The sequence below is a fragment of the Schistocerca piceifrons genome, chromosome 7 (genome assembly GCF_021461385.2).
Source record: "Schistocerca piceifrons isolate TAMUIC-IGC-003096 chromosome 7, iqSchPice1.1, whole genome shotgun sequence".
In the NCBI taxonomy this organism is placed as follows: Eukaryota; Metazoa; Arthropoda; class Insecta; order Orthoptera; family Acrididae; genus Schistocerca; species Schistocerca piceifrons.
The window spans coordinates 173,943,002-173,969,614 of NC_060144.1; the positions used below are offsets into that span (position 1 = coordinate 173,943,002).

Below are 26,613 nucleotides of genomic sequence, written 5' to 3' on the forward strand. Positions count from 1 at the left end.
CTGGAGTTGGGCATTTAGTTGGAGGCTCATTGCACCAAATCATTCAATTTTTTCCAGTGATATAATCTTTCATTGTGTTGTCAGTACTTACTATTGCTTCATCATCACCGTGAATGACATCCTCTTCATTATCTTCCTTTTTCATAACATTATTGAATTCCTTCTCTTCCTACCTGAGGGCAAGTATTCATAATCACCCAGATCAAAGGTACTTTCATTATCCACATCAGCATTAGCCCACATCAGCCTCTTCACCAAAAACAAGTCTTCCACAGACTATAAACAAAAATTAATGCTATATTTATTTCTAACCTAAGTATTAGACAATAGTTTTTCCTACAATTCCAACAATTCTCATAATTTATGACTTACTTAAGACATAGTGAGGAGGAGATTAGTGTTTAACGTCCCGTTGACAACGAGGTCATTAGAGATGGAGCACAAGCTTGGGTGAGAGAAGGATGGGGAAGGAAATCGGCCGTGCCCTTTCAAAGGAACCATCCCGGCATTTGCCGGAAGCGATTTAGGGAAATCACGGAAAACCTAAATCAGGATGGCCAGAGACGGGATTGAACCGTCGTCCTCCCGAATGCGAGTCCAGTGTGCTAACCACTGCACCACCCCACTCGGTTTAAGACATAGTGAACAGTCATTTCTTTCTTTTTATGAATTATATTATATGTATATCAAAAACTGCAAGATCTGAATACAAATATTGAGCTTATCTGATAAAGTCAAACATCAACTACTTCCCTCACATCGATATTGCTGTCTGAAGCTTAACAAATGGGCAACCTTCATTGTTAATAAGTTTTGACAACTCCAGCCATTTTCTTGCAACATGGAATCGGTTAAACCAGCTACGGTCGTTCAAGAGCCCGAGTGGCCACTTTCGTTCATTCTTGAACTAAGTTATCATAAACTGAAGAAATGAATTAATGGTGTTTTTGCATAGCGGTCCTTTAGATCATAGCTTGGAAAGAGATATCAAGGCCGATGAGCAAGCGATTACAGTAAGTAATGAAGCAGAAGTATATAAGGGACATGGGTCTCAAAAGACCTCACATGTCCAGCACAGGGTCAAGAATTGACATCTAGCAGTTGCCATGAAAAACATGCGGAGCAAGCCTCACATTCTGCAGTGAATGTATCACTGTTAATGGTACTAGATTAACAGGCACTACTTAGTATCTGCTGATCTCTTGTTTGCCAAACACGAAACAGTTATCTGTCCACCAGGTGTGTGCTTAAGACGACACAAATTGCAAGGGTACTAAACAAGTTTTCTCGTTTCAGCAAGGCAACACAGAAACAAGAAATGCTGACACATCTACTGCTTTCCATCCAGCACATTGGCAAGAACACAAAATTCTTCTGAAAAATGGCTACTTGTGAGTTAGTTCAGTTTGCTGAATCAGAGTCCTGAGTTCTAGTTGCAGCTCTACTCTAGGATCTACTCAGCACAGCATCTTATCAGTTCCAACAATGGCACCAACCGAGGAGAATCGCCACAACAGCACCACAACAAGCCACCAGCAGTTGCAGCTGGAGGTACCACCACCACCGTTCTAGGCCTCACTTTGGCACTGTGTTTATGGAACAGTATATGCCAGTTGACTTTGATTTTGTGATTGTACCAAGTAACTACTGTCACAGACTGAATCCTGCTAGATTTTTTACTATCCTCGCTGGTCGTATAAACTTGTGATCTGTGAACACTAGATTCACTATCTTCTAAGTGAATGTTACATACACTCTCTGCATAGTAATTTCGCACAAAGACATTTTCAGAACTTTATTGCCAGTTCACGATACAAATTCCAAGGGTACTAAGCAAGTTTTCTCTTTTCAGCAAGGCAACACAGAAGCAAGAAATGCTGACACACTTACCACTTTCCATCCAGCACATTGGCAAGAACACGAGATTCTTCTGAAAACTTTGGCCCACCCGGGCATTACCCTACCCCCACACAAGAACAACTTTACCTCTGCCGTTCCAAGAATTCAGTAAGGAGATTAAGCCATGGCCAGCCTCCATCACAAGGCTGGAGCAATGTTTCGCAGCCTCCACAATTTAAGGTGACACTACTAGAAGATCTTTTCTTTTAGTGTGCTACAGTGCTGATGCATATTATTCTTCAAAGATTTAATCATACTCACAATTAATATGAAGGAATGTCATTTCCAACTCTAGAGGATTTTTCTGCCAGTCCTTCATCCTCTTAAACAAAGACAAAGTCCAAAGTTTTGTAGCCATCACAGTACCAATATATGCCCTCTGGGCACAACAAATTTACAAAGCCCCATTACAATATGCCTACAAGCTTAAAACAATTCGATCTGCCTGTGACACCATTTCTGGAAACCAGTACTTTCCAAGGGAGAGTACCTCATAACAATATTGATTCCTCTTACGTATAAATTACACATTGGATTACTGCACCCAATGCATGCACAAGCTCCTTGGTTTCCTCGGGTCTCCTGAAGAACGGGATAGGACCTATCAGCTTTGACCAATGAAGTCAGAATTTGCCAGAGATCATTTATTACAGAATTGTAACAGCTGAGAGGAGTGTTCAGAAACAAAGGAACACAGGAGAGAAAAAATATGGCAGACATATATCAATGCCAGTGGTATTTTGACCTTAATGTTAAGGATATCGCTTGTTTGTGTCCTAGTACTTCTGTGGAAAATAAAGGGGGGAAAAAAGTGATAGAAGTTGTGGTAGCATAGAATACCTCACGTCAGATATATATGAGTTGTATCTCTAACCTCTGTATAGGTTAACTGCAGTATTGGATACAAATTTAACATACGTCGATTTCTTCGTTTTCGTTAGCATTAGTATGCTGTTGTTCAGTTGAACTATATAGGTCAACTGGAGTACGGGATACAAATTTTACATGCGTTTTTTCTTTCACCCCCGCTACTACTGATAATATGTTACATAGATAGTAGTACTACCGACGGCGGAAATATCTACGTACGTAACATTTGTATCCCCTACTTCAGTTGACAAGGAAATCCGTGAACATTACATTGGAAATCTGTACCTCACTTTAACTACGCCAAGGCGCAAGAAGCTCTTTTTTTGGACGCTCATAGTATCGACTGAAAGTTAATAGTCTTGCTAGCGACAACAAGAAAACTAACAGCAGTGAAATTTGTATCCCATTCTTTAGTTGAGCTACATAGGTCTACTGAAAAATTGAATAATAGTACTAGAGAATGGGAAATAACAACATTTATAACATAGGTATTCTGTACTTTAATTGACCTATGTATGTCAACTGAAGAATAGGATACTAGTGCTACGGAAGATGAAAAATAACGTACTACGTAACATTTGTATTCTGCTCTTCAGTTGACCTACATAGGTAAATCATATCAATGTTACATATATCGCTCCTTTTGTCTAGATAGTACCAGTATCCCATACTTCAGTTGACCATTATATGTCAGCTGAAGTACAGGATACAAATTTTATGTGTTTGGGCTTTTCGAATTTATTAGTGCTAGTATAGACTCGAAAAAATTGTACTGATACTAGTGCTGGAAGAGGGACCAAGAGCAACAGCTGCAAAATTTGTATTACGTACTGCAGTTGACAAAAACATAACGGTGTAATACAACAGTGAAATATGTCAAAATAGAGAACTGCAGTAAAACAAAAAAAATAAAAAACTGAACTTACCACACGGAAACTCCTCTGCAAAAAAACCGAAGCTCGCCTAAAAAGACATCAACAAAAGTCACATACTCACACACAAAATAAACACAACATCTCACACACACACTAAACACCCCCCCCCCCCCCTCCCCCCAATCTGAAATTATCTAACAAATTTTGGATGACACACATTTAAGAAAACACTTAAACGGGAAATACATATTGGGTACACTACACCTCCATGAATATTCATCTAAGTGACTGTGTACTGTCGATATCCATCATTTCCCCCTCCCTACAACAGATTTAATAGTTGACCAATAAACTTCTATACTATTTGTACAAGCCCCAGTGGATAAAGATCTAAATTCAATATTGCAGTTAACAACAAGATGCTGATAACCCCTATTCCCCAAATCCCTATATGGAGAAAAAAATCTGAAATTACTACGGAACCCTCTGCAACGTGATCTTCAATTAATGTGACCAAAACTTCCTTCGTTGGATTGGGAACTACTTTAAAAACTATATTGTCACATTCTTGACCTGAAACTACAGCCCCCCCAAACCCATAATCCTACCGGAGGTTCCCCTCCGTTGTACTTCCTTCTGCAAAAGTGTGACTTGTCGATTTCGACTATAACACCCCCCCATCCCCCTCCAACGGCCCCTATACTTTGTGTACTCCGCACAAACTTCCCTACAACAAGAGTACCATTCTACAACTGTATGCTCACTCACAGCCACACAGGATACCTCAAACACAAACAGTATGTAATTTTTATGATATCCCTTAAGGCGAGCTCAGATTTCTCAAACCATATTCCTCATCTAATAGACCACCACAACCAATCTCTGCTGCAGCGCAATACGAATAAGTCATGAGTATCACAAGCAGATACATTTGTCAGGCGCATATGTTTGCCGCACTCACGACGTCGAACATAACTGGCAACAACACCACACATTTGTAAAAATCAAATCACGGCCAACATGTCTATGGCCACAGCCTCCTTTATATCATCCAGATTCATTGGGATAGATAAATCCATACCTACAAATGAAAATGAAAAACTAAAAATTCTCCTAAAATAAAAAACTGTAGGTCCAAATTATCTCAAACTCACTAAGAATGAAATTAAGTGCCGAATGAATTGCAAACAACCAATTATTTAAATCAATGTACATGTAAAAAATATCTAACACTCTCTTTTAAAACCACATTCAATTTTTTTAATGTACAATGATGGCACTTATCCACAGCAGACAACCAATTTATTATCTATGGCTGGAAAGTAAAGACATTAATATCTATGAGCAACCTATGAAGTCATTGGTCAAAGCCGATGGGTTGTATCCTGTGCTTCAGTAGACCCATTTCCTCCACTCTATTCTATTGCACCATTACTTCCCTACCTGCTGATTTACCCGAGCATTTGTCAAGCGTCAGTGAGCTGTTCTCCAAAGAGTTTTCAATGGCTGACATGACATCCTTGATAACACCATCATCCCCACCTGCAAACTACATTCTGGCCACATCTCCAATTGAATCAGCAATTTCATGGAACTCTACCATTCAGGAGATGGATCAAACAATGTCCGAGTGTGGCACGTTCGATGTTCCTAGCTTCCCAGAATGGCGCAACATCCAAATGTTGGACAGTTTGCAGGGAACAGTGCATGTGCTTCACAATACTGAAGATTAGGATGACGATTCTTTGATAGTAGCATTTAGCCCTCCCACCAACATCAGTAGTACAGGGCCACATACCTTCCCTCACTCCTTCAGTTTAAGTTTGCCATGTGGAACAAGAACGTTGTGTTCAGAAAGCTGTATTCCAGAACTGGTCATACAAGGTAACAGATTCTATTGCCTGCACCTCACACCATAATTTGATTCTTCCCCCTTCCATGCAATGGTCTCTGCAATGGTCTGGCTATCACAAGACATCAAACTCTGGCCAGCAACCTGCCCTTGTCGGGTTTCTTATAAATTGTTCTGTAGGGTCATGCACTCTTCTCATGGCAATCAGTTGGGCTTCCATCTCGAATGGACACACCTCTCTTACTCTGCCACTGTTTACAGAAAGATGAAATTGCAAGACATAGCATACCATCCAATGATCCACCCTCTACAACACACCTGCATGATCAGCTCAACTGGATGGCAACACCAACAGTCACAGAGACCTCCCACACCACGCAGGGTTGCAACCACTCCCCATCGAGACAACTTATGAGGGCCACAGCATAACTTGCTTGTCTTTTCAGTTGCTCCCTTATGGAAATTTAAACAAAAACACTGGTCCACACCAGAACATGCCTTCATTGCCAACTCCTGTGATGAAACTCGATCTTCCATGACAACGATAATGCATGTTTTTCTTTTCAGATTTGTGGCGGATGTTTCCATTTGAGCCAACACCTGCTTTCACAGCTATGCATGGGCCATTCACACAATTGTCCGGAAGGCTCTTCATGACTTCAGGTCAAGTTTTCCCTTGGGGAGGTAGGGGCGCAACACAGGATCTTTGACCAAGTCCAGTATTGAGGTGGCTTCTGATCTTTTCTCTCATGGGAAGGGATGTTATATCCCTGGCTATAGCCTGCAGCGACAGCTGCCCAGTGACACTTGTGACAAGCAGGCTAGTGTGCTACAGAACTACAGGCTCCACAATGGCTGGCATCTGCAGCATATCAACCATAACACAGGAGGTATTGTATATCAACTCATTGGCCAACCAAAACATTCTGTCTATGGAGTTAGTCTCTATGAGAAATGCGCAGTGCCAGCCTCACCACCCACAGCGTGTACATCACCATTAATGCTGCTACACTCACAGGCACTGCTTTATGTCCACGAAGTGTGGAACAGGTATCTATCCACAAGACAGGTAATACCTATCTGCTTGATTATATCCTCAAAGTAAGTGACATTACACTTCCAGGAAATTAGAATAACTTCTCATACCATTGAGATGTACGCACACTAAAGCTTCTTAAGTCTGAAATGCTCATACACCCCTACCACGGATCTTCAGTTTCAATGGACATCCTGTTTGGCACTTGTAAACTTAAAAACTTTTCTAATAACTCCTCATCACCAACCTTTTCTTATGATTCATATTAACAGAAAGAAAGGAAAGATATCTGGAAATACGAAGGCTGGAACTTAAATAGTGGAACTATTTATTCACAACCGATACAAAAGAGTTAAATGTTTGCACCTGTTACTGTCCTTCAAACTAGTCACCAGCATTGTGTAGAACCCATTGCCAGTGATGTGGAAGGCATAATATACCGATAGCAGAGCCTGTTCTGTTGATGGTGTGAATGGAGTGGTCTACTGCCTGTCAAATCTCTGGAATAGTTCTGAAGCGAATGCCACAAAGTGGTTCCTTCATCTTCGGAATCAAATGAAAGTCACGAGGACTTAAGTCTGGGGAGTATGGTGGATGGTACAGTATTTCCCAGTCCATTGACCAAACAGAGCAGCCACAACTTGCGCTGCATGCGCCTGTGCATTGTCGTGCAAAATGATGGGTGGTGGGTTGCGCAGAAAGTGTCGCCACTTCTATTGCAAAGCTCTTTTTATTATTATTATTATTATTATTATTATTATTATTTCTTTACTTTCTCAGACGTTAAGTCTGGTTAAAAATGGAAAGTGACGCGGACCTTGATCAAGCGTCACTTCCTTTTAACTGTATGGTATGCGTTATATTGCATTTAGGAACTTTCGGGTAATTGAACATGTGTCAATAACTACAGATTTCTGTAGTTGTATATATAAGTTTGGATGTAGCTGTATTGCATTGATGTACTGGTGGATATTGTGTGGTATGACTCCTGTAGTTGATAGTATAATTGGCATAATGTCAACTTTATCCTGATGCCACATGTCCTTGACTTCCTCAGCCAGTTGGATGTATTTTTCAATTTTTTCTCCTGTTTTCTTCTGTATATTTGTTGTATTGGGTATGGATATTTCGATTAGTTGTGTTAATTTCTTCTTTTTATTGGTGAGTATGATGTCAGGTTTGTTATGTGGTGTTGTTTTATCTGTGATAATGGTTCTGTTCCAGTATAATTTGAATTCATCATTCTCCAGTACACTTTGTTGTGCATACTTGTATGTGGGAACATGTTGTTTTATAAGTTTATGTTGTAAGGCAAGCTGTTGATGTATTATTTTTGCTACATCGTCATGTCTTCTGGGGTATTCTGTATTTGCTAGTATTGTGCATCCACTTGTGATGTGATCTACTGTTTCTATTTGTTGTTTGCAAAGTCTGCATTTATCTGTTGTGGTATTGGGATCTTTAATAATATGCTTGCTGTAATATCTGGTGTTTATTGTTTGATCCTATATTGCAATCATGAATCCTTCCGTCTCACTGTATATATTGCCTTTTCTTAGCCATGTGTTGGATGCGTCTTGATCGATGTGTGGCTGTGTTAGATGATATGGGTGCTTGCCATGTAGTGTTTTCTTTTTCCAATTTATTTTCTTCGTGTCTGTTGATGTTATGTGATCTAAAGGGTAGTAGAAGTGGTTATGAAATTGCAGTGGTGTAGCCGAAGTATTTATATAAGAGATTGCTTTGTGTATTTTGCTAGTTTCTGCTCGTTCTATAAAGAATTTTCTTAAATTGTCTGCCTGTCCATAATGTAGGTTTTTTATGTCGATAAATCCCCTTCCTCCTTCCTTTCTGCTTAAGGTGAATCTTTCTGTTGCTGAATGTATGTGATGTATTCTATATTTGTGGCATTGTGATCGTGTAAGTGTATTGAGCGCTTCTAGGTCTGTGTTACTCCATTTCACTACTCCAAATGAGTAGGTCAATATTGGTATAGCATAAGTATTTATAGCTTTTGTCTTGTTTCTTGCTGTCAATTCTGTTTTCAGTATTTTTATCAGTCTTTGTCTATATTTTTCTTTTAGTTCTTCTTTAATATTTGTATTATGTATTCTATTTTTTGTCTGTATCCTAGATATTTATAGGCATCTGTTTTTCCATCGCTTCTATGCAGTCGCTGTGGTTATCCAGTATGTAATCTTCTTGTTTAGTGTGTTTTCCCTTGACTATGCTATTTTTCTTACATTTGTCTGTTCCAAAAGCCATATTTATATCATTGCTGAATACTTCTGTTATCTTTAGTAATTGGTTGAGTTGTTGATTTGTTGCTGCCAGTAGTTTTAGATCATCCATGTATAGCAAATGTGTGATTTTGTGTGGGTATGTTCCAGTAATATTGTATCCATAATTTGTATTATTTAGCATGTTGGATAGTGGGTTCAGGGCAAGGCAGAACCAGAAAGGACTTAATGAGTCTCCTTGGTATATTCCACGCTTAATCTGTATTGGTTGTGATGTGATATTATTTGAATCTGTTTGGATATTAAGTGGGGTTTTCCAATTTTTCATTACTATGTTTAGGAACTGTATCAATTTAGGACCCACTTTGTATATTTCCAATATTTGTAGTAACCATGAGTGGGGTACACTATCAAAAGCTTTTTGGTAATCAATGTATGCATAGTGTAGTGACCTTTGTTTAGTTTTAGCTTGATATGTCACCTCTGCATCTATTATCAGTTGCTCTTTACATCCTCGTGCTCCTTTGCGGCAGCCTTTTTGTTCTTCATTTATAATTTTGTTCTGTGTTGTATGTGTCATTAATTTCTGTGTAATGACTGAAGTTAATATTTTGTATATTGTTGGTAGGCATGTTATGGGGCGATATTTAGCTGGGTTTGCTGTGTCTGCTTGATCTTTAGGTTTCAGATAAGTTATTCCATGTGTAAGTCTATCAGGGAATGTGTATGGGTCTGCAATGTAACTGTTGAATAATTTAGTTAGATGTGAATGTTTTGAGGTGAACTTCCTTAGCCAGAAATTTGCTATTTTATCTTTTCCAGGGGCTTTCCAATTGTGAGTAGAATTAATTGCTTGGGTGACTTCATGTTGCAAAATTATCACTTCAGGCATTTGTGGTATCATCTTGTATGTGTCTGTTTCTGCTTGTATCCACCGTGCATGCCTGTTATGTTGTACCGGGTTTGACCATATGTTGCTCCAGAAGTGTTCCATGTCTGTTATGTTTGGTGGATTGCCTATTTTAATGTGTGTGTTATCTATTGTCTGGTAAAATTTCTTTTGGTTTCTGTTGAATGTTTGGTTTTGTTTCCTTCTATTTTCACTTTTTTTGTATCTTCTAAGTCGTTTGGCCAATGCTTGTAATTTCTGTTTCTTTTCATCTAATTGCTCTATCGCTTCTTGTTGTGAGATTTTACCTAACCTTTTTCGTTTTTTTTCTGACATTTCATTTCTTATAAATTGTGTTAGCTGTCCGATGTCCTTTCTCAGTTTTTCTATTCTGATCTGTAGCCTGTGTTTCCATGCTGGTTTTGTGGGTTTCTTCTGTGTGTTGGTTGGTTCTGATCTCTGCCTAGTGTGTATATTTAGTGTAGTGAGTGCTCCTATATAAACCAGTAGTTGTAACTCTTCCATAGTTGTGTTTTCATTTATTTTGTTGTGTATGATTGTGTTGATAGTTTTTATTGTTGTTTCAACTTGTGGGCTATTTGGCGGTCTATGCAAGAATGGTCTAATGTCTGTATTTGTGTCTTTGTATTCTATATATGTCAGCTGAAATTTTTCTTCTATATCTAACATGTGTGTCACTTCGTGTTCTATTTGTGCTTGTTCTGGTGGCTGTCTTAAGATTTCGTTTTCCTCTGATTGTTTAATTGATGTGTGTTGTCCATTGTTTGTTTGCTCTGGGAAGTTTGAGTCCATTACTGTATTTTCTTCTTCTTCTGATTGCACATTATTTTGTTCCAGTATTTGTTGTACTTGTTGTTTGATCTTTTCTAATCCTGTTATTTTTTATTATTACACGGATCTGATCAGCTAGTCGTTGTTCTATTAAAATTTTTAATTCTGGGTATCTGGTAATAAATGTTGTGTATACTTGTGATCTGTATCCAATTGTGTTGGTTCCTAGGTTTGTTGCTTGGTAATAACAGAACATGAGGTGTCGATTAACATCATCTGACCATCTCATCCTCTGTCTTTGTTTTCCTTCTAGGGTGGTTGCAGGAAGCATATCCTGCAAAACACCTCTATTTGGATTTGAATCATTTTCCAGTTGGCTAGCAGTGTCGTTACCATTGTGGGCGGGCATAGGGTTCAAGCGTCGTCCCCGACCATGACGGCGCTTGTCCGAGGCTTCTTTCGTTCTGTCCTGAACCAAGTAATCACACTAAAAGGGGGGTTAGCCCTATTAGTGGTTTGTTCTTTTCGCCGCCTTTTACGACTGGCAGAACAAACCGGAGGCCTATTCTTTTCCTGGGCCTCCACGGGGTTATTATTATTATTATTATTATTGAGCATCACCTGCGACTTGCTTTGCAAATTGCAAAAGAAGCGGCAACAGTACAGTGAGATGACAATTTATTGGTGAGATAATGGCATTTTAAAGTTCAAAAAGAAGAAATTAATTTTTTTGATGTAGATGGCATTTCTACTATTTGTATTCCCATTTTCAAGTTCAACAATATCATTATAAAATCGTACCTGCAGAAACATACTGTGAAGTCTGTCCCTGATGAGAGTAACTTAAGATAGTTATAACTTCAGTCTTTATATGAACTAATGAGTAGTAGCTAATGAGACAGCGTATTTTATTGCAGATGGCACCAATGCCACATAGGATGGATATGTGCTGAATATTTTATGGGAAATCTGATGGAGAACAAGTGAAACCAACGCTTTTGTCACTTTCTTTCTTAAAGAAACTGTGGTGTAAAGTTACAACAATAGATGTTGTGTGTTGTGACCTGATGGAGCAAAATAAAATTGAGTATGGCTGGTGCTTACCGATCAGGCCTTCTACATGTTACTGTGTTTTCCAGTCTCAAATCTATGTTCTGTAACTTAAATATATGACACGCACTGTGTACACTATCAAACAAGTTTGTGAGGCATCAAAACAGGAATACTCATATATGAACAATTTTATATCTTCTATTAAGAAAACTATGAAAAAAATCTGCAACAGTACCAAAGTAATTACAAATATCATGACTTTCTTTACTACCTTCCCCCAGTCACTAGATGAGGTACTTGGGTGAAAACTTCAGTCTTTATCTCCAATAATTTTCAGGTTGTGTGCAGATTTCTAAATGCTATGTCAGATAATTCTTCAGCTGTAAGGACTAAAGAACTACCAAATAAACAAGAACTGTAAGATGACCCGTCATACACAGACATTGCTTCCTGCCAGCAACCATGTGAAAATTGAAGCAAGAATGTTTTGAGGAGGAAGCACAGTGGACCATTTTGACAAACATGAAGACAGTATTAGAAAACAGAAGCTACAGCAAAACCTTAGGACTTGGCAACAAACAAGAAGACTGATTACCATCTAAAATCTTAAGATGCATCTCTAGTGACAGTTGATGCAGAACATTCCTTCTCTATTTACAAATATTATATTTTCTGAATCATCACAGGTTGGGGAAAAAAGTGGTTTAGTGTACTTTTCTTAGAGGTCAGAATATCAACGATATTATGGAAAGTATACATTACTACTCACAATAAAGATGACACATTGACTATATATGACGGTAGTATCTGTTCCCGAAAGAACAGTTACCGTGGATGACCATGCAGCTTTGCTAGAAATGAAATGATAATTAAATGGACACCCTAGCTGCAAACAGGCGTTGATGTACTTCATTGGGGACATGTTGAAAATGTGTGCCCCGACCAGGATTCGAACCCGGGATCTCCTGCTTACATGGCAGACGCTCTATCCATCTGAGCCACCGTAGGGCACAGAGGATAGCGCGTCTGCAGGGACTTATCCCTTGCACGCTCCCCGTGAGATCCACATTCCCAACATGTCCCCACCACTACATTCGTAGTGCACCTAATAGATGTTTGCCCATCATACTCACTACTCATGGCAGATTAATCTACCAAGTCCCGTACGAGTTCGGGCATAGCGTGTGCGTTCGCACAAGAAGGTCAATGGCCGGGAAGCCATATTTTAACTATATATGACGGTAGCATCTGTTCCTGAAAGAACGGTTACCGTGGATGACCATGCAGCTTTGCTAGAAATGAAATGATAATTAAATGGACACCCTAGCTGCAAACACGGGGAGCGTGCAAGGGATAAGTCCCTGCAGACGCGCTATCCTCTGTGCCCACGGTGGCTCAGATGGATAGTGTGTCTGCCATGTAAGCAGGAGATCCCGGGTTCGAGTCCCGGTCGGGGCACACATTTTCAACATGTCCCCAATGAAGTACATCAACGCCTGTTTGCAGCTAGGGTGTCCATTTAATCGTCATTTCATGACACATTGAGTTACAGACAGGCACAATAAAAAGACTGTTATACATTGAGCTTTCGGCCAAAGCCTTCTTCAGAAAGGGAACACACACACACACACACACACACACACACACACACACACACACACACACTCTTAGTCAGAGCAAGCGCGCGAAGGCACCCACACGTGCGCACACGCGTGCGCGTACGCATACGCGCGCGACCACTATCTCTGGCCGCTCTGGCCTGAATGCTACTGTGTCATGTCAAACGGAGGCAGCAATATGGAGCGGTGAGGGGATGAGGGAGAGAGAGGAATGTGCGGGTGGGGGCTGGGAGAGGGCGGAGGAGAACGGGGCGGGGCGGGGGGGCCATCTGAGAAGTCCATGCTCTCTAGAGGAGTGTATAGTAACTGTTACGGGAAAAGGCTGCCAGACACAACTTTGAAAGGCTGTGGGGGATGGAGGAGAGATGAAGATGGAGGAACAGTGAGTGGAAAAGGAGACAACCAGAGAAGAGGAAAAGAACAGTGGGTGCATTGGCAGACAGTGGCACACAATGAGGTTGAGGGAGTACGAACTGGATTGCGGTACGGGAATGTAGGTCACTGTAGATTTAGGCCTGGATGGTTTCAGGAGCATAGAATGTGTTTCGAGGATAACTCCCACCTGCACAGTTCAGAAAAGCTAATGGTGGAGGGAAGTATCCATATGGGCCGGGTTATTAAGCAGCCATTGAAATCAAGCATGTTACATTCAGCTGCATGTTATGCCACAGAGTGGTTCACTCTGATCTTGCCCACAGTTCATTTTGGTAGACAGCTGGTTGGCAGTCATACCAACATAAAAAGCTGTGAAATGATTGCAGCAGAGCAGTTATACATATGACATGGCTGCTTTCACAGGTGGGCCAGCCTCTGATGGGATAGGGTAAACTTGTTACAGGACTGGAATAGCAAGTGCTGGATGGGTGGATTGGTCAGGTCTTGTACTTGGATCTTTCACAAGGATATGATCCCTGTGGCAATGGGTTGGGAATGGGAGTGGCATAGGGATGGACTAGGATGTTGTGATAGTTGAGTGAGAGATGGAACACCACTTCAGGAAGAGTGGGAAGGACCTTGGGTAGGATGTGTCTATTTCAGAGAATGACAAAGGATGTGGTTCAGTCTTTCCAGTCCATGGTGGCATTGGGTGATGAAGGGGGCTACTCTGGAGCAGCTGTTTCTTGGCCGGAGAGGTGGGGGGTGGGGGTTGGCAGTGTGGGAATATGGCACAGGAAATCTGTCTGAGAATTAGGTCTGAGGATAGTGCCTGCCTGTGACACCTTTAGCATATTGGGCAAGGGAGTTCTTGTTACTGCATATACATTGTCCCTGGATGACAAGGCTATATGGAGGAGATTTTTTGGTGTGCATGGGATGGTCACTGTCAAAATGCAGGTACTGTTGGTGGTCACCGAGTTTAATGTGGAAAAAGGTGTGGATGGAACCATTAGAGAGGCAGAGGTTAACATCCAGGATGGTGGAACACTGGGTTGAGGGGTACCAGATAAAGCAGATGGGAGAGAAAGTGTTGATGCTGTGAAGGAATGAGGATAGGGTGTCTTGACCCTGAGTTTGGATAATGAAGATTTCATCAATGAACCTGAAACAGACAGTTGTGGTTTTGGGAGGCTAGGAAGGTTTCTCTGGTTACCCATAAATAGCTTCGCATAGGAGGGTGCCATACAGGTGCTCATGGCTGTGCTGTGGATTAGTTTGTATAACTCCCCTTCAAAGGAGAATTAATTGTGCATTAGGAAGAAGACAGTAAGGTATATGAGGAATGAGTTAGTGGGTTCAGAGTCTGAAGGAGATCGGGAAAGGTAGTGTTCAATAGTGGCAAGGCCATGGGCACCAAGGATGCTGGTGTATGGAGAAGGGGGATCAGCAGTGATGAGTAGGGATCCAGGAGGTAAAGGTGTGAGGACTGTGGAGAGTTGGTGAACGAAATGGTTGGTAACTTCGAAGTGGGTGGCTAGATTTCGAGCAGCTGGTTGGAGGTGTTGTCAATGAGGGTCAATGGGAGCACAATAACCAACTGCAATGGGCCTCAAGGACTGTTCGGTTTGTGGATTTTGGGGAGCTTGTAGAATGTGGGTGTGAAGGATGTCATAGGAGTGAAGACATATGGAATCAAGGGAGAGGTTCTGAGTAGGGCCTAAGGCTTTACGCAGGGATTGGAGGTTAGACTGGATTTCTGGGATGGGGTCATTCTGGCAGAGTTTATCAGTGGAGGAGTCAGACAACTGGCACAGTGGCCTTCCACCAGGTAGTCACTACAGTTCATAATGACAGTGGTGGAACCTTTGTCTGCAGGTAGGATGTTTCTGTCAGAATCTGTTTTGAGGTTGTGTATGGCTGTACTTTTGCTTCTGAGAGGTTTGCAATTTAATGACATATACATACAATCATCCACTGCTAGTGCTCTTGCAGTAGCGTTCCCTCTTCTCGAGCACAGGGTCCCGGGTTCGATTCCCGGCGGGATCAGGTATCTTCACCTGCCCCAAGATGACTGGGTGTTGCTGTGTCGTCATCATCATCATCATCCTTCATCCCCTTTACGGTTGGAGGAAGGCAACAGCAAACCACCTCCATTAGGACCTTCCCTAGAACGGCAGTGCGGGTCTCCCGCATCATTCCCCTACGCTCTGTCAAGAAGCATGGGACTTAATTTCCATACATACAATCAACAATAAATTTTCATCTTTGCACCTTTGCACACTTTTGCACCTAGTAGTTCTAGATCTAATTGTTTGAGATGGAATAAATGAGATCAGACTGGACAGGAAGGGGCAGGAAACTGGTCATGACCTTTTTGAAGGAATCATTCTGGCATTTAATTAAGTGATGAAGGGAAGTCCTGGGAAACACAAATATAGATGGCTGAGAAGTGATTTGAACCCTCCTCCTCCTACGCCACCTCACTTGTGGAGGGGCTGTTCTGGCATAAACCAGCATGCGTTTAGAGTGTCCATGGAAAACAATGTGAACTACAAACTGAGCTCACACACGTAAGTCACTTGTATTTATTTCAAACAGAGTTTGATACTTCGTCAGAAGCTCATGGTCTTGTGATTAGTTTTGCTGACTCAGTCACAAAGCCCCAGGTCTGATTTCCAGGTAGGTTGGGAATTTCCTCCACTCGGCACTGGTTGTTTGTGTGTGTGTTGTAATGATAATTGTCACCATTTCATCATCAACAATGCACATTTCACCAAAGTGGTGTCAAGTAGAATGACTTGTGCCAAAAGGCCAAACACCCCAGAAGAGATCTTCTGGCACGAAAAAAAGAAAGGAAGAAAAACAACCATCAAGCCATATGCACAATTCTTTTTTATGTATTCGAAGATAGAAGTGGGCATTTCAGGACAAGAGGAGTGGGAGGAGGAGTCAGTTTGAATGTAATCACTGTTACGTGATTCTGTTTATAAAGATTCTCAAATATCTGGTAATGGTCCTCATCTATATATTTGTATAGTCTAACACCATAAAAGTAATCATAATGTGTAGGCTTTCATGGCTGGTATCTTCATTAATTAAAACTTATTGGCTAAGAGGCCGTGGTCAAACAGTAGAAATTCTTTCTCCTGACATTTTGTTGCCAACTGCAGGAAACATCTTATGAGGTGAGTCAATGACTGGCTGCTGAGCCATGGAAGTCTCATTTATATAGAGCGCACCACTCATCATGTGCTGTCGACAGTGAAACTATCTCTGACTACTGTCATTTCTCTCAATCAAAAGTAATCGATTGTCACATCATTGGTACGAAGTCAACTCCCGTATCTTATCTAACATTAAGCCTTCTCCTTTTCTGTTAAAGTTATTGTGGTGTTTATAAATCTCTATGGCTTCTCTGTACATATGTGCATAACAACGCAATGTCTTAGCCAGCACACTTGTCTCACTAAATTTTATTTCATGATCACCATCTTCAAAAACACGTTTGTCGACAGTTGATTTGTCGGTGTGTCCTGGACAACAGTTCCTTTTGTGATAAGTTATTCCAATATAAATCTTACCACAACTAGATGCTCTATCTATCTCATTATTGGCATATTATAATAAAATAAAAAATATATAATAATAAAAAATAAAGTGTGTGGCTTTTTAGACATATTAAATTAATGAGATTATTTTTCCGGCAATTGGACAAGCACAATAAGCTGGGCTATGCCTGTAAACGGGTAAAGAATCCTTTTATATTAGTTTCACATAAATGAAATAGTCTTTCTCTTGTGGTATATTTATGCTTACCAATTAATAGTTTTATGTCCGATCACTGTATCCACCTACAAAATCTTGACCGTGTTCATGTTGCGTTAAAAGGAACTTCATAAATTTTCCGAAGTACACAGGTGGGCTTCAGTTCTTCTTATTACATTACTACTTGAAATAATAACTCATACAATATTTCAGTTAATAAAATAATACTATATTGTTTTGTTCGATGCACATAGAAAATACATACTCTTCACTTATTCACATCGCCCAAAATGGCTACCTCCGTTCACTAGCAGAGAGCAAGTCCCTCCTCCTACTGAGGGACAAGAAAAACATCTTAATTTTTTAACATTTGAAAATCAAAAACATATGATGGTAAACGCAGGCTCTACGCAGGGCTACTGCTTCACCTTTTCTCTTTGCCTTTAAAAAATCGAAAACATAAAAGTACGAAATGCAAAAGGTTCATCACAGTGTCTCAGGCAGAAGAGAGGTGGTGTTAAAACTTTGGTGGACAGGGCCATTAAAATATGTGACCCAGTTTATTTGCAAGAGGAACTGAATCATTTGCTAACAGTTTTTAAGAAAAATGGATACACTGATAATGAAATAGACAGACCACTCTATCCCAGAAGAAAAGCGTCCGAAAATACCCGACAACAACAGGGAAAGTTTTTCTTCCATTTATCCACAATATTACAGACTGTATTGGAAAAGTTTTGACCAAGTTTTGAGTTGAAACAATCTTTAGACCTAAAAAAAGATCAGTGAATGTTTAAGATCGGCAAAAGACACACAACACCCTTTTGCAACCCCTGGGGTGTGTAAAATTCTATGTAGCTGTGGTAAGGTTTATATTGGAACAACAAAAAGAAGTGTTAATACCCACCTAACTTATCATAAAAGGAACTGTTGTCTGGAACACATTGACAAATCAGCTGTAGCCAAGGGTGTTTTTGAAGATGGTGATCATGAAATAAAATTTAGTGAGACAAGTGTGCTGTGCATTATTATGTAAGTATGTGCAGAGAAGCCATAGAGATTTATAAACACCACAATAATTTTAACAGAAAAGAAGAAGTCTTAAAGTTAGATAAAATTTCGAGGTCAACTTTGTACCAATGATTTGACAATCGACTACCTTTGATTGAGAGAAATGACATTAACCAGAGATGGTTTTACTGTAGAAAACACTTCATGAGTGGTGGCACCCTGTGCGCATTCTACATAAACGGGACCTCCATGGCCCAGCAGCCAGTCGTTGACTCACCTCGGAAGATGCTGCCCGCAGTTAGTAACGAAACGTTAGGAGAAAGAATTTCTATTGTTTGACCATGGCCTTGTAGCCCAGAAGTTTTAATTAATGACCATAAAAGCAGTCCCATGTCTGCTTGGAAGATAACTTTGTAGCTATATGTTGCAAGAAAAACTGTGTGCAATGTTACAGAAATGTAAAAGTATCGTGGCACTAATAAGTTTAATGGAAAAATAACTTTTGCATTCATCTCTGTATTATCTATTTCCACTTACACAAGTGGATGCCATAAGAATAAATATACTTTGCAACAGTGAGATATTCTGATGACAAACAGAATCGTTAAATTCTGTTATCAATAAGAGACATTCATAATGTACTTGTTTTGGTCACAGTGCGGTGGAGTATCCTGCATGTGCATGAGTGGGGAGTAGATGCGGACCTTTGCCTTTGCTGGAAATACTCTTACTTTCTGAAAGCAGCAGGACGAGGAGATTATTATTTAATGTCCCATCAACAACAAGGTCATTAAAGACAGAGCACAAGCACAAATTAGGGAAGGATGGAGAAGGAAATTGGCTGTGCCCTTTTGAAAGAGCCATCCTGACATTTACCTTAAGCAATTTAGTGAAATCACAGAAAACCTAAATCAGGATGGCCAGATACAGGTTTGAAATGCTGTACAGTGTGCTATCCACTGCGCTACCTCACTTGGTCTGAAAGTAGGAGACATGCGCTGACAGAATTGAGAATATGGGTAGATGATGCGAGTTGTGTTTTGCTAGATGTGTTGGTAAGAGCATTGCTTTTGAAAGCTGAGGGTCTGGATGCCAGTCCCAGTCAGAAACAAAATTTCAATCTAAAGTTCAGCTTCCAGAGAATCATCTTTATTGTCTTCTGTGCTGGGAAAATACATGATATTTCTGCAATAAATTCAAATAACATTTTTATAAACATAATTACTGATTTATTATGACAGTGACTAAAAACACATCACGAGTTCCTCCTTGAAAAGGTATAACAGTTGTTAGAAACACAACTGAATCACAGTCTTAAAAAGGTACAAACTGAATAACTTACTTCATAATGGACATTTTTAGCTGAGTTTGAGTGTCAGGAATATGTAAAAGACAGTGTTATTAAAAATTTATACATACACTACTCATATGAAGATGGTCACTCAACTGGCACATCAAAATCTTTTAGGGCAATAAAGATGTGGCTATCATATTTTATTTGTTACTTTATTTTTTGCTTGAATTAGCACATCACAACAGAATTTATAAATGTGAAACATCAAAGGATCACACTCTGAATAAGACAATAACAATACTGTGGAATATAATCCATACAACATATCACAGATTATTCTCTGCTGACAGCACCACTTAAATACTAGACATAAGCAATATAGAATTTGGTCCATCTTTTTGACGCAGTTGGATAGAGCTATAAAATAAAATAGAGAAATTTCATAAACTGATCACAATGAAATTGTGAAATGGTTTCTTCTCTTTTTTTTCCTATGTTTGTCTCTTATAAACAACATTCATAGTATTTTGAAGACAACAGTGATCACAGAAGTATAATAATGTGTGTGCATGACTGAAATAGTCATACTAAATAGTAAACATTTTCTACACTGATTTTGCTGTTATACACAAATGGAAATGCACTGAAGAACATCACCCAATATGAAATAGTTCTAAAACAGATAACATGTGTGCGCAGGAGGTGCAGTAATTATTTTTTTATACTTGTCTCCTACATGCAACTGAGTGACATGACAACATGCAACAAAGTCCTTTATTTAATGGTGCCTAATTACACAAAGAGACCAGCTGAGTCCGCATTTCCATTGTGCACAGATCACATATGCCTCTGCAATGTCAAGAAGGCAACAAAAATTGTCTATTCTACACTCTATGGCACTGAGCATGGACAAGTAGTGGAGTTGCAGATGGACAGTTAAATACTGAGCACAAGAACAAAATGTGTGGGTTGTGAGGAATCAGTGCTGGAAATGGTGGGAAACAGAAACTTCTCACAACAGCCAAAACCTATCAGTGCAGTCTCAATACATTACAAAAGTCTGTACAAGAGGGTCATAAGGGCCTCCCGATCTACTGAACTGAAACCGGCAGAAATCTCAGTCACTACGCCCCTCAAAGGTATGCTTGAATGTACAGTAAGTTTTCTGTGTTTTTTTGGGCACTTATGCTCTTGACATCAGTTCATTTGCACATTTATTAACACTCACTTTCTGGAAGTGAGCCAGTATTTTCCCATTTAATTGGAACCTTTCTCTTGACATCGTGCTTCATACACAAACAACAAATAATAACTTGGTGGAAGTGAATCTATATCATCGCATTCCTCTAGCATTTTTTCCCCTTGACATTATTTCAACAACAATAATATATCTGATGGTGTCTATCAAGAGTAAACTGGAAAAATGAATGGAAGTTTCAAAGTGACATCACATTCATCTCCAAGTCAGCATAAAGTGGCTAGGAAAACTTATGTTCACACCTAGCATTCAAGCCATACACTAGTAATTAAGTAGTAAATTAGAAAATCATATGGAATTAGATATATATCCTAAATACCTTGAGCATAAAATGATACATTATCCAGTATCCTGTTACTTCTGTCCTTCAACAATATCTGGACCTTGTGTGACAATCTTTCAGCAGCATCCCAATACTGCAACAGTGCTACAATAGGCTTTTCACAGACTGCCACAATGAAAACAGTACACTAATTACAATGTGTACACAAGCATTTAAGAAGTCATTATTCCCATGCCACACACATGAATAGAGGACAAAACCTTAACATGAGGTACAATGGGAAGTATCCTCTGCCATGCACTTCACTGTGGTTTCCTGATTATAGATGTAGACATAGATGTACTACTTCTACCCTTGTCCCTGGCTCTATTGAGTTAATGAGACACAGTTGGGTGACACCTAACCTCCAATTTGTGCCCACGAACAACAGTCAACCTGCCATGCCAAAATGTGCAACAAGGAGACATTTGCGCATGATATTGCACAATGGATTATTTGCTTTGCACGATACATTAGGGAGTTGCTCTACATGCTAATAAAATATTGTTATTCATGTCAAATGCATTCTTTATTTTAATCAATATTAAATACTGTTGTCATTATCTTGTAACCAACTTTGGATTTGAATGTTCTTAAGTGTATTCCATCAGTGTATTTACAAATGTTACATATTTGTTTCCATTTTGAGATCAATAGTAAACAAGCATTCATCAATACTAAGAACATCAATTAGATGACATCTCTCACAACAACTTATAGAAACTCTTATGTTCAGATGTTCAAATAATTCACTGAAAACATTACAATAACAACAACTTTCTCTTTATAATGTGTTTGACGTTCAATTTACCAAAATATACAAATGATAAGCAGAATTTAGAGTGTAACAGTCAGTTTGTTTCCACTATATAATGTACGGTAAGGCACTATAGGCAAAATAGTATGCACAGGTACAGTTGCTGGCAGTATCTCCTCAAACTGGTATATATTACTACGAAAATATCAATAAATGGTGTCTGTTCCTGCTCAACAGGTATCAAAATGTACTGAACTCAAAGTGGATGGAACATTACTATAAATAACTCATAATGAAGCATGTAACAGTAACTACGTTTTAAAGGAAAAGTGTCATGAGAATACAAAGCAGATAATGAATGGGAGGGAAGTCTTCGCATGTGTAAGTGTATAATACTGGAGAGTGGGAAGTTAAAGAGACTGCAAGATAGCTGCATATGCAACGTTCATATATGAAAAGCTTCAGTTTCAAGAAAGATCTAGCACAAAATTACGCATACAATATTACCATTTTTATGTACCAGTAAGATGCTAGTACAATGAGAGGAAAGTATGGGAAATGAACTGAGTTCAGAATTTCTTTACGTCTCAGGTAAGAGATCTCATGAGGAGGACAAAGCCACCATGATGAGACAAACAGCCTAAGATGAAAATTCTTAATATTCAACATAGAGTCAAATGACCATTATACACACAGAGAATAAGATCAGGTTTGAAGACATAGTGAATTAAGACATGGGCTCCAAAGAAGGTATTCTATAGAAATGGAAGAAAAATATGATGATTACAAATGGAGAAATGCTGGTTATTAGTAAAAATTTATCATCTACCATACAATAGAAATTTATAATCAAACCAAGCGGCAATATCCTAAAATATAAGACTGCATCTTCATCAGTTATAAGCTTCGTAACATTTTGAATAAAATTTTCTGAAACTTCAGCATGGTATGTGGTTCCTAATTTAGGATTTGTCATTTTTACTTTCCATGAAAAAAGAAATGTGAATTATGATAATGCTTACCGAAGTAGAAACTATTTTGCCATTTTATATCTTGGGGGAGAGGGAGAGGGGGAAGAGAGAGAGAGAGAGAGAGAGAGAGAGAGAGAGAGAGAGAGAGAGAGAGAGAACACTGAGGAGTTCTTATTACAAGAAAAGACACAAAAAGGAAAAGGGGACAATTTAAAGTCACCATTACACCTACAAACCATTCAGTGACAACAGAACACAAACTCAGTTGGTCATGGATTTTGCAGCAGGCACATAAAATGGAAGTGGAGAGGACTTCACATAACATATAGCTCTCAAGTCAGATATAAGAAAAGGGACTTTGGATAAAAGGAAATGTATCTCTATGCTAAACTCTTTTGTTGCACTAGTGACCACACTTTATGAACTATCATCTTATCTCAACATTGTGTATATAAAAACCAATAAACTAAAAAGCATTTATTTCAAGCCCTTCATGTTTCTATAATTTTAAACCTTGGCACAAAATATATTTTCATGATTTTTCTCTTTAGAATATATGATAATAATAGTTGTATTATAGCAGAAATGTTGAGGAAAACAGACTGTGCAGGGGGAGGTTGTGGGGCCACAGGAGGAGGGACTGATTAAGTGCCTTCCCACACAAACCTCCCACTCAACTTTTAACTTTTCTACTTCACACTGCATGATCACTTGTAACTAATCGTTATTGTATCCTTGGAGTATGACGGGTCTTTCACTGCCCCTCTGTATTCTCTTCTTTGTTCTGAATGTTTCTCTAAGCAGTTCCCCACATTGGCCTTACATGTACTCACATGTTCCACTCAAGTAATATCTTTTCTGACCCTATCTTTTATCTTGTCCTATTCCTCTTACTTCCCACAGCACACACCTTCCATTCCCCCCCCCCCCCCCCCCCCCACATCCAATCTAGCCAACATCAGTGTTTTTGCTATTTGGTGTTGATTAGTACTCTCATAAATATTATGTTCCAGCCCATGTTTAATGTTGACACTTCTATTAGCTCCCTTACTGTATAAAATTATTAAAAAAATCTGAACTGTTGACTGAAAAATACAATTAGGGGTAGAAGCTAACACTTGGGGAAAAACAGCTGCCTGTGCTACTTAATCAATATATATTATAAAAGACAAGAATAAATTAAGGAAAGTTAGATAAATTATGGCAGATATTTTAAATCAGACTTCCCATAATTAATTTTATTAATGTGGGACTCCCTCAACCATACTGGTTAACACATTCTCCCAGTTTCTCTCTCAACAAACACTGAAGTGGTTAACTCAAAGAAAATTATGTCTGTTTCAAAATTAATATGTTTTGGTACCAATGTGTACCATTTATCAAACTGATTCAACTCCGAATCAAACAATAACTGTAGTTATTAAGAGCAGTTATACGAACCATTTACATACTATTAGGAATGAAGACAAAAATTGATAACTGTATTGGAAATACCTAACTATCCGACAAATCAATTACAAAACTTGACTATAGGATTCATACCACATTCGTATCAACCAGTTAAAGAAGGTTGTAAGCAAATAAATGGCAAACTGATCCATTGTTTTTTGTGTCAAATACGTGTGTCACAGACATAAAAAAGTACTCTTACAGTAAATTTGCTTTCTTCCATTCATATAATTTACAGTAAACAGGCTAGGATTAAATATTTGACATGAAGTTAATATGTTGGTAGCGAAAAAAATCAGAAACAGAAAAATAACAACTGAACCTATGTTTCTTGAACCAAAACATGCATTGGTATTCAAACAGAAGAAAATATAGTGTTATTAGAAACCAGAAAGGAAACAGTAAGTTAGCATGACACCAAAATGACAAGATATGCATTTGGTACAGTATACAAAAAGGTCAAAACAATAAATTCACATATGCAGTTCTACTTCTACATGTTTCTGCTAGCATTGTGAAAAGCATCTGTACAGAATATGGCTTCTTCATTCTTGCTGGATACTTCTTTCACTTTTACAATATGTAATGTATGGCAACAACACATTTTCTGTACTGATAAATTATAGCTGGATAGATTACAAAATCTGTTTTCAAACATGAAGCTGCACACTTTTACCAAAACAAAAAATACATGTAAGTCCCAGAACAATTACACCCCAACAGTACAAAATTGTTTACACTATGTAGGAAGAGAAAACAGCATCCAAACCTTTTAGCTCAGACTAAAAATAAATAAATGCAAAATTGAGCACCCTTCATTAGTAATTATATCAATGGCTATCAGTCTTTTAGAGATCAAATATCAATAGTGCAACTCATGCAGAAGATGAACCTGTCAATTTATTTAGCACTTTAGAAAAAGGAACTGATACACGTATGCACTCATGCAAGCTACTTATTTTCTTCAGTGTATGTTTTGTAAGCAAGTGACAACAAGCACACCCATTGAGTTCACAGTTGAAAACTGAAAATAATTACATTTACATAGTTACCGTCTCCAGTACATTACTAATCATCAAGTTGTCCTCATTTTCATACAATGAGTAAACATTTAAACTAAATCCAGTGTCAATAAACAATGAAATTGTCAAGCTAGCTATTTGAAGTAAAGTCAGCCTATTACCATGTGAAGAGAGACCACACAGAACGTAACACACTAATTATTTAACTAAAACTTATGTACTTTTCAAGTTCACACTGTTGTGTCAAATATCGATTATATAGCTTCTTTTCTTTTTATATGACTCATGAGAACAAATTGATGAGGAGTACTACCAAAATTCAATGAGGCCCAACATTGTCCCAATTTGCTAAAGCTTTGAAATCAATATTTTCAAACCTCCACTTCTGTGTTAAAGATGCACCATCACACTTGGTAACATACATTTTTAGACTACCTGGATCACAGTCCAAGCACCGTGGATTTCCTCCATGCACAAGCCACTGGTTCACCTAAATGAAAATTTGTTATGTTTCAATTTAGTGAATTTATTTTATTGGCTGCAAACAGTAACTACAATTGAGAGACATGAAAGGTGTCAAAGATTTGACCCAACTTTTGGTCCCCAAGGTATTCAAAATGAAACTTTCTCTGCTACCTGCATTTGAATAAGTACACACTCATCTCCATAAGTTAAAGGATCTTTGAGATCCACGATACAGTAGAAGCACAGCATATCGGTAGAGAGATTATGACACACCAGTTGTCTATACTTTCATTAGTCAGTAAATAGAGCTCTGTGAGAGTGTTAAGTGCCACCAGTATTTATGAATGTTATACCATGATATGTATAATAGGCAGTCTGATCAACAGATAATTTATGAAGCATGGTGATAAAGTATGCACTGAAAGATGCCCTGCCAACATTGTTACATGTGATAATGCTACAAGGTATACTGGAAAACCACATACGGGTTGCAAGTGGTACTCACCAAGTGTGGTGTCTCTCCACTGATGGCATATGGAAAACCAGTATGAGTTGTGACACTCTCAAGTAACAATACAAAATACACAGTAGCTCCCTAAATAGCGATCAGCTTGACCAGCATGGCTTATGGTAATGGGTGACTTTCACTTCTCAGCTTATTTTGCACTGAAAGTGGATGGTACCAGCTCTGCTGGCCACACAAAATGTCATCCAAATGTGTTCACTATGGGATCCTGCATCTCCATAACTCAAATAATGTGAACCAAATGGATGCAACACACTAGACAAGTAGAAC

At 38.9% G+C, this 26,613-nt stretch overlaps 1 protein-coding gene and 1 non-coding gene across 2 annotated transcripts in view; both read right to left on the reverse strand.

Annotated features, from left to right (window-relative positions):
- Nucleotides 1-12,440: 12,440 nt before the first annotated feature.
- On the reverse strand, nucleotides 12,441-12,516 carry Trnat-ugu. Its single transcript has one exon. It is a non-coding gene; the product is annotated as a tRNA-Thr (tRNA).
- An 11,312-nt stretch (nucleotides 12,517-23,828) lies between these two features.
- The window catches only part of LOC124804651 (N-acetylgalactosaminyltransferase 6), a 170,342-nt gene continuing 167,557 nt past the window's right edge, over nucleotides 23,829-26,613 (reverse strand). The window contains exon 12 of the mRNA XM_047264875.1: nucleotides 23,829-25,842. Coding sequence (XP_047120831.1) covers nucleotides 25,672-25,842 — 171 coding nt within the window. The 3' untranslated portion in view covers nucleotides 23,829-25,671. The remainder of the gene's footprint in view (nucleotides 25,843-26,613) is intronic.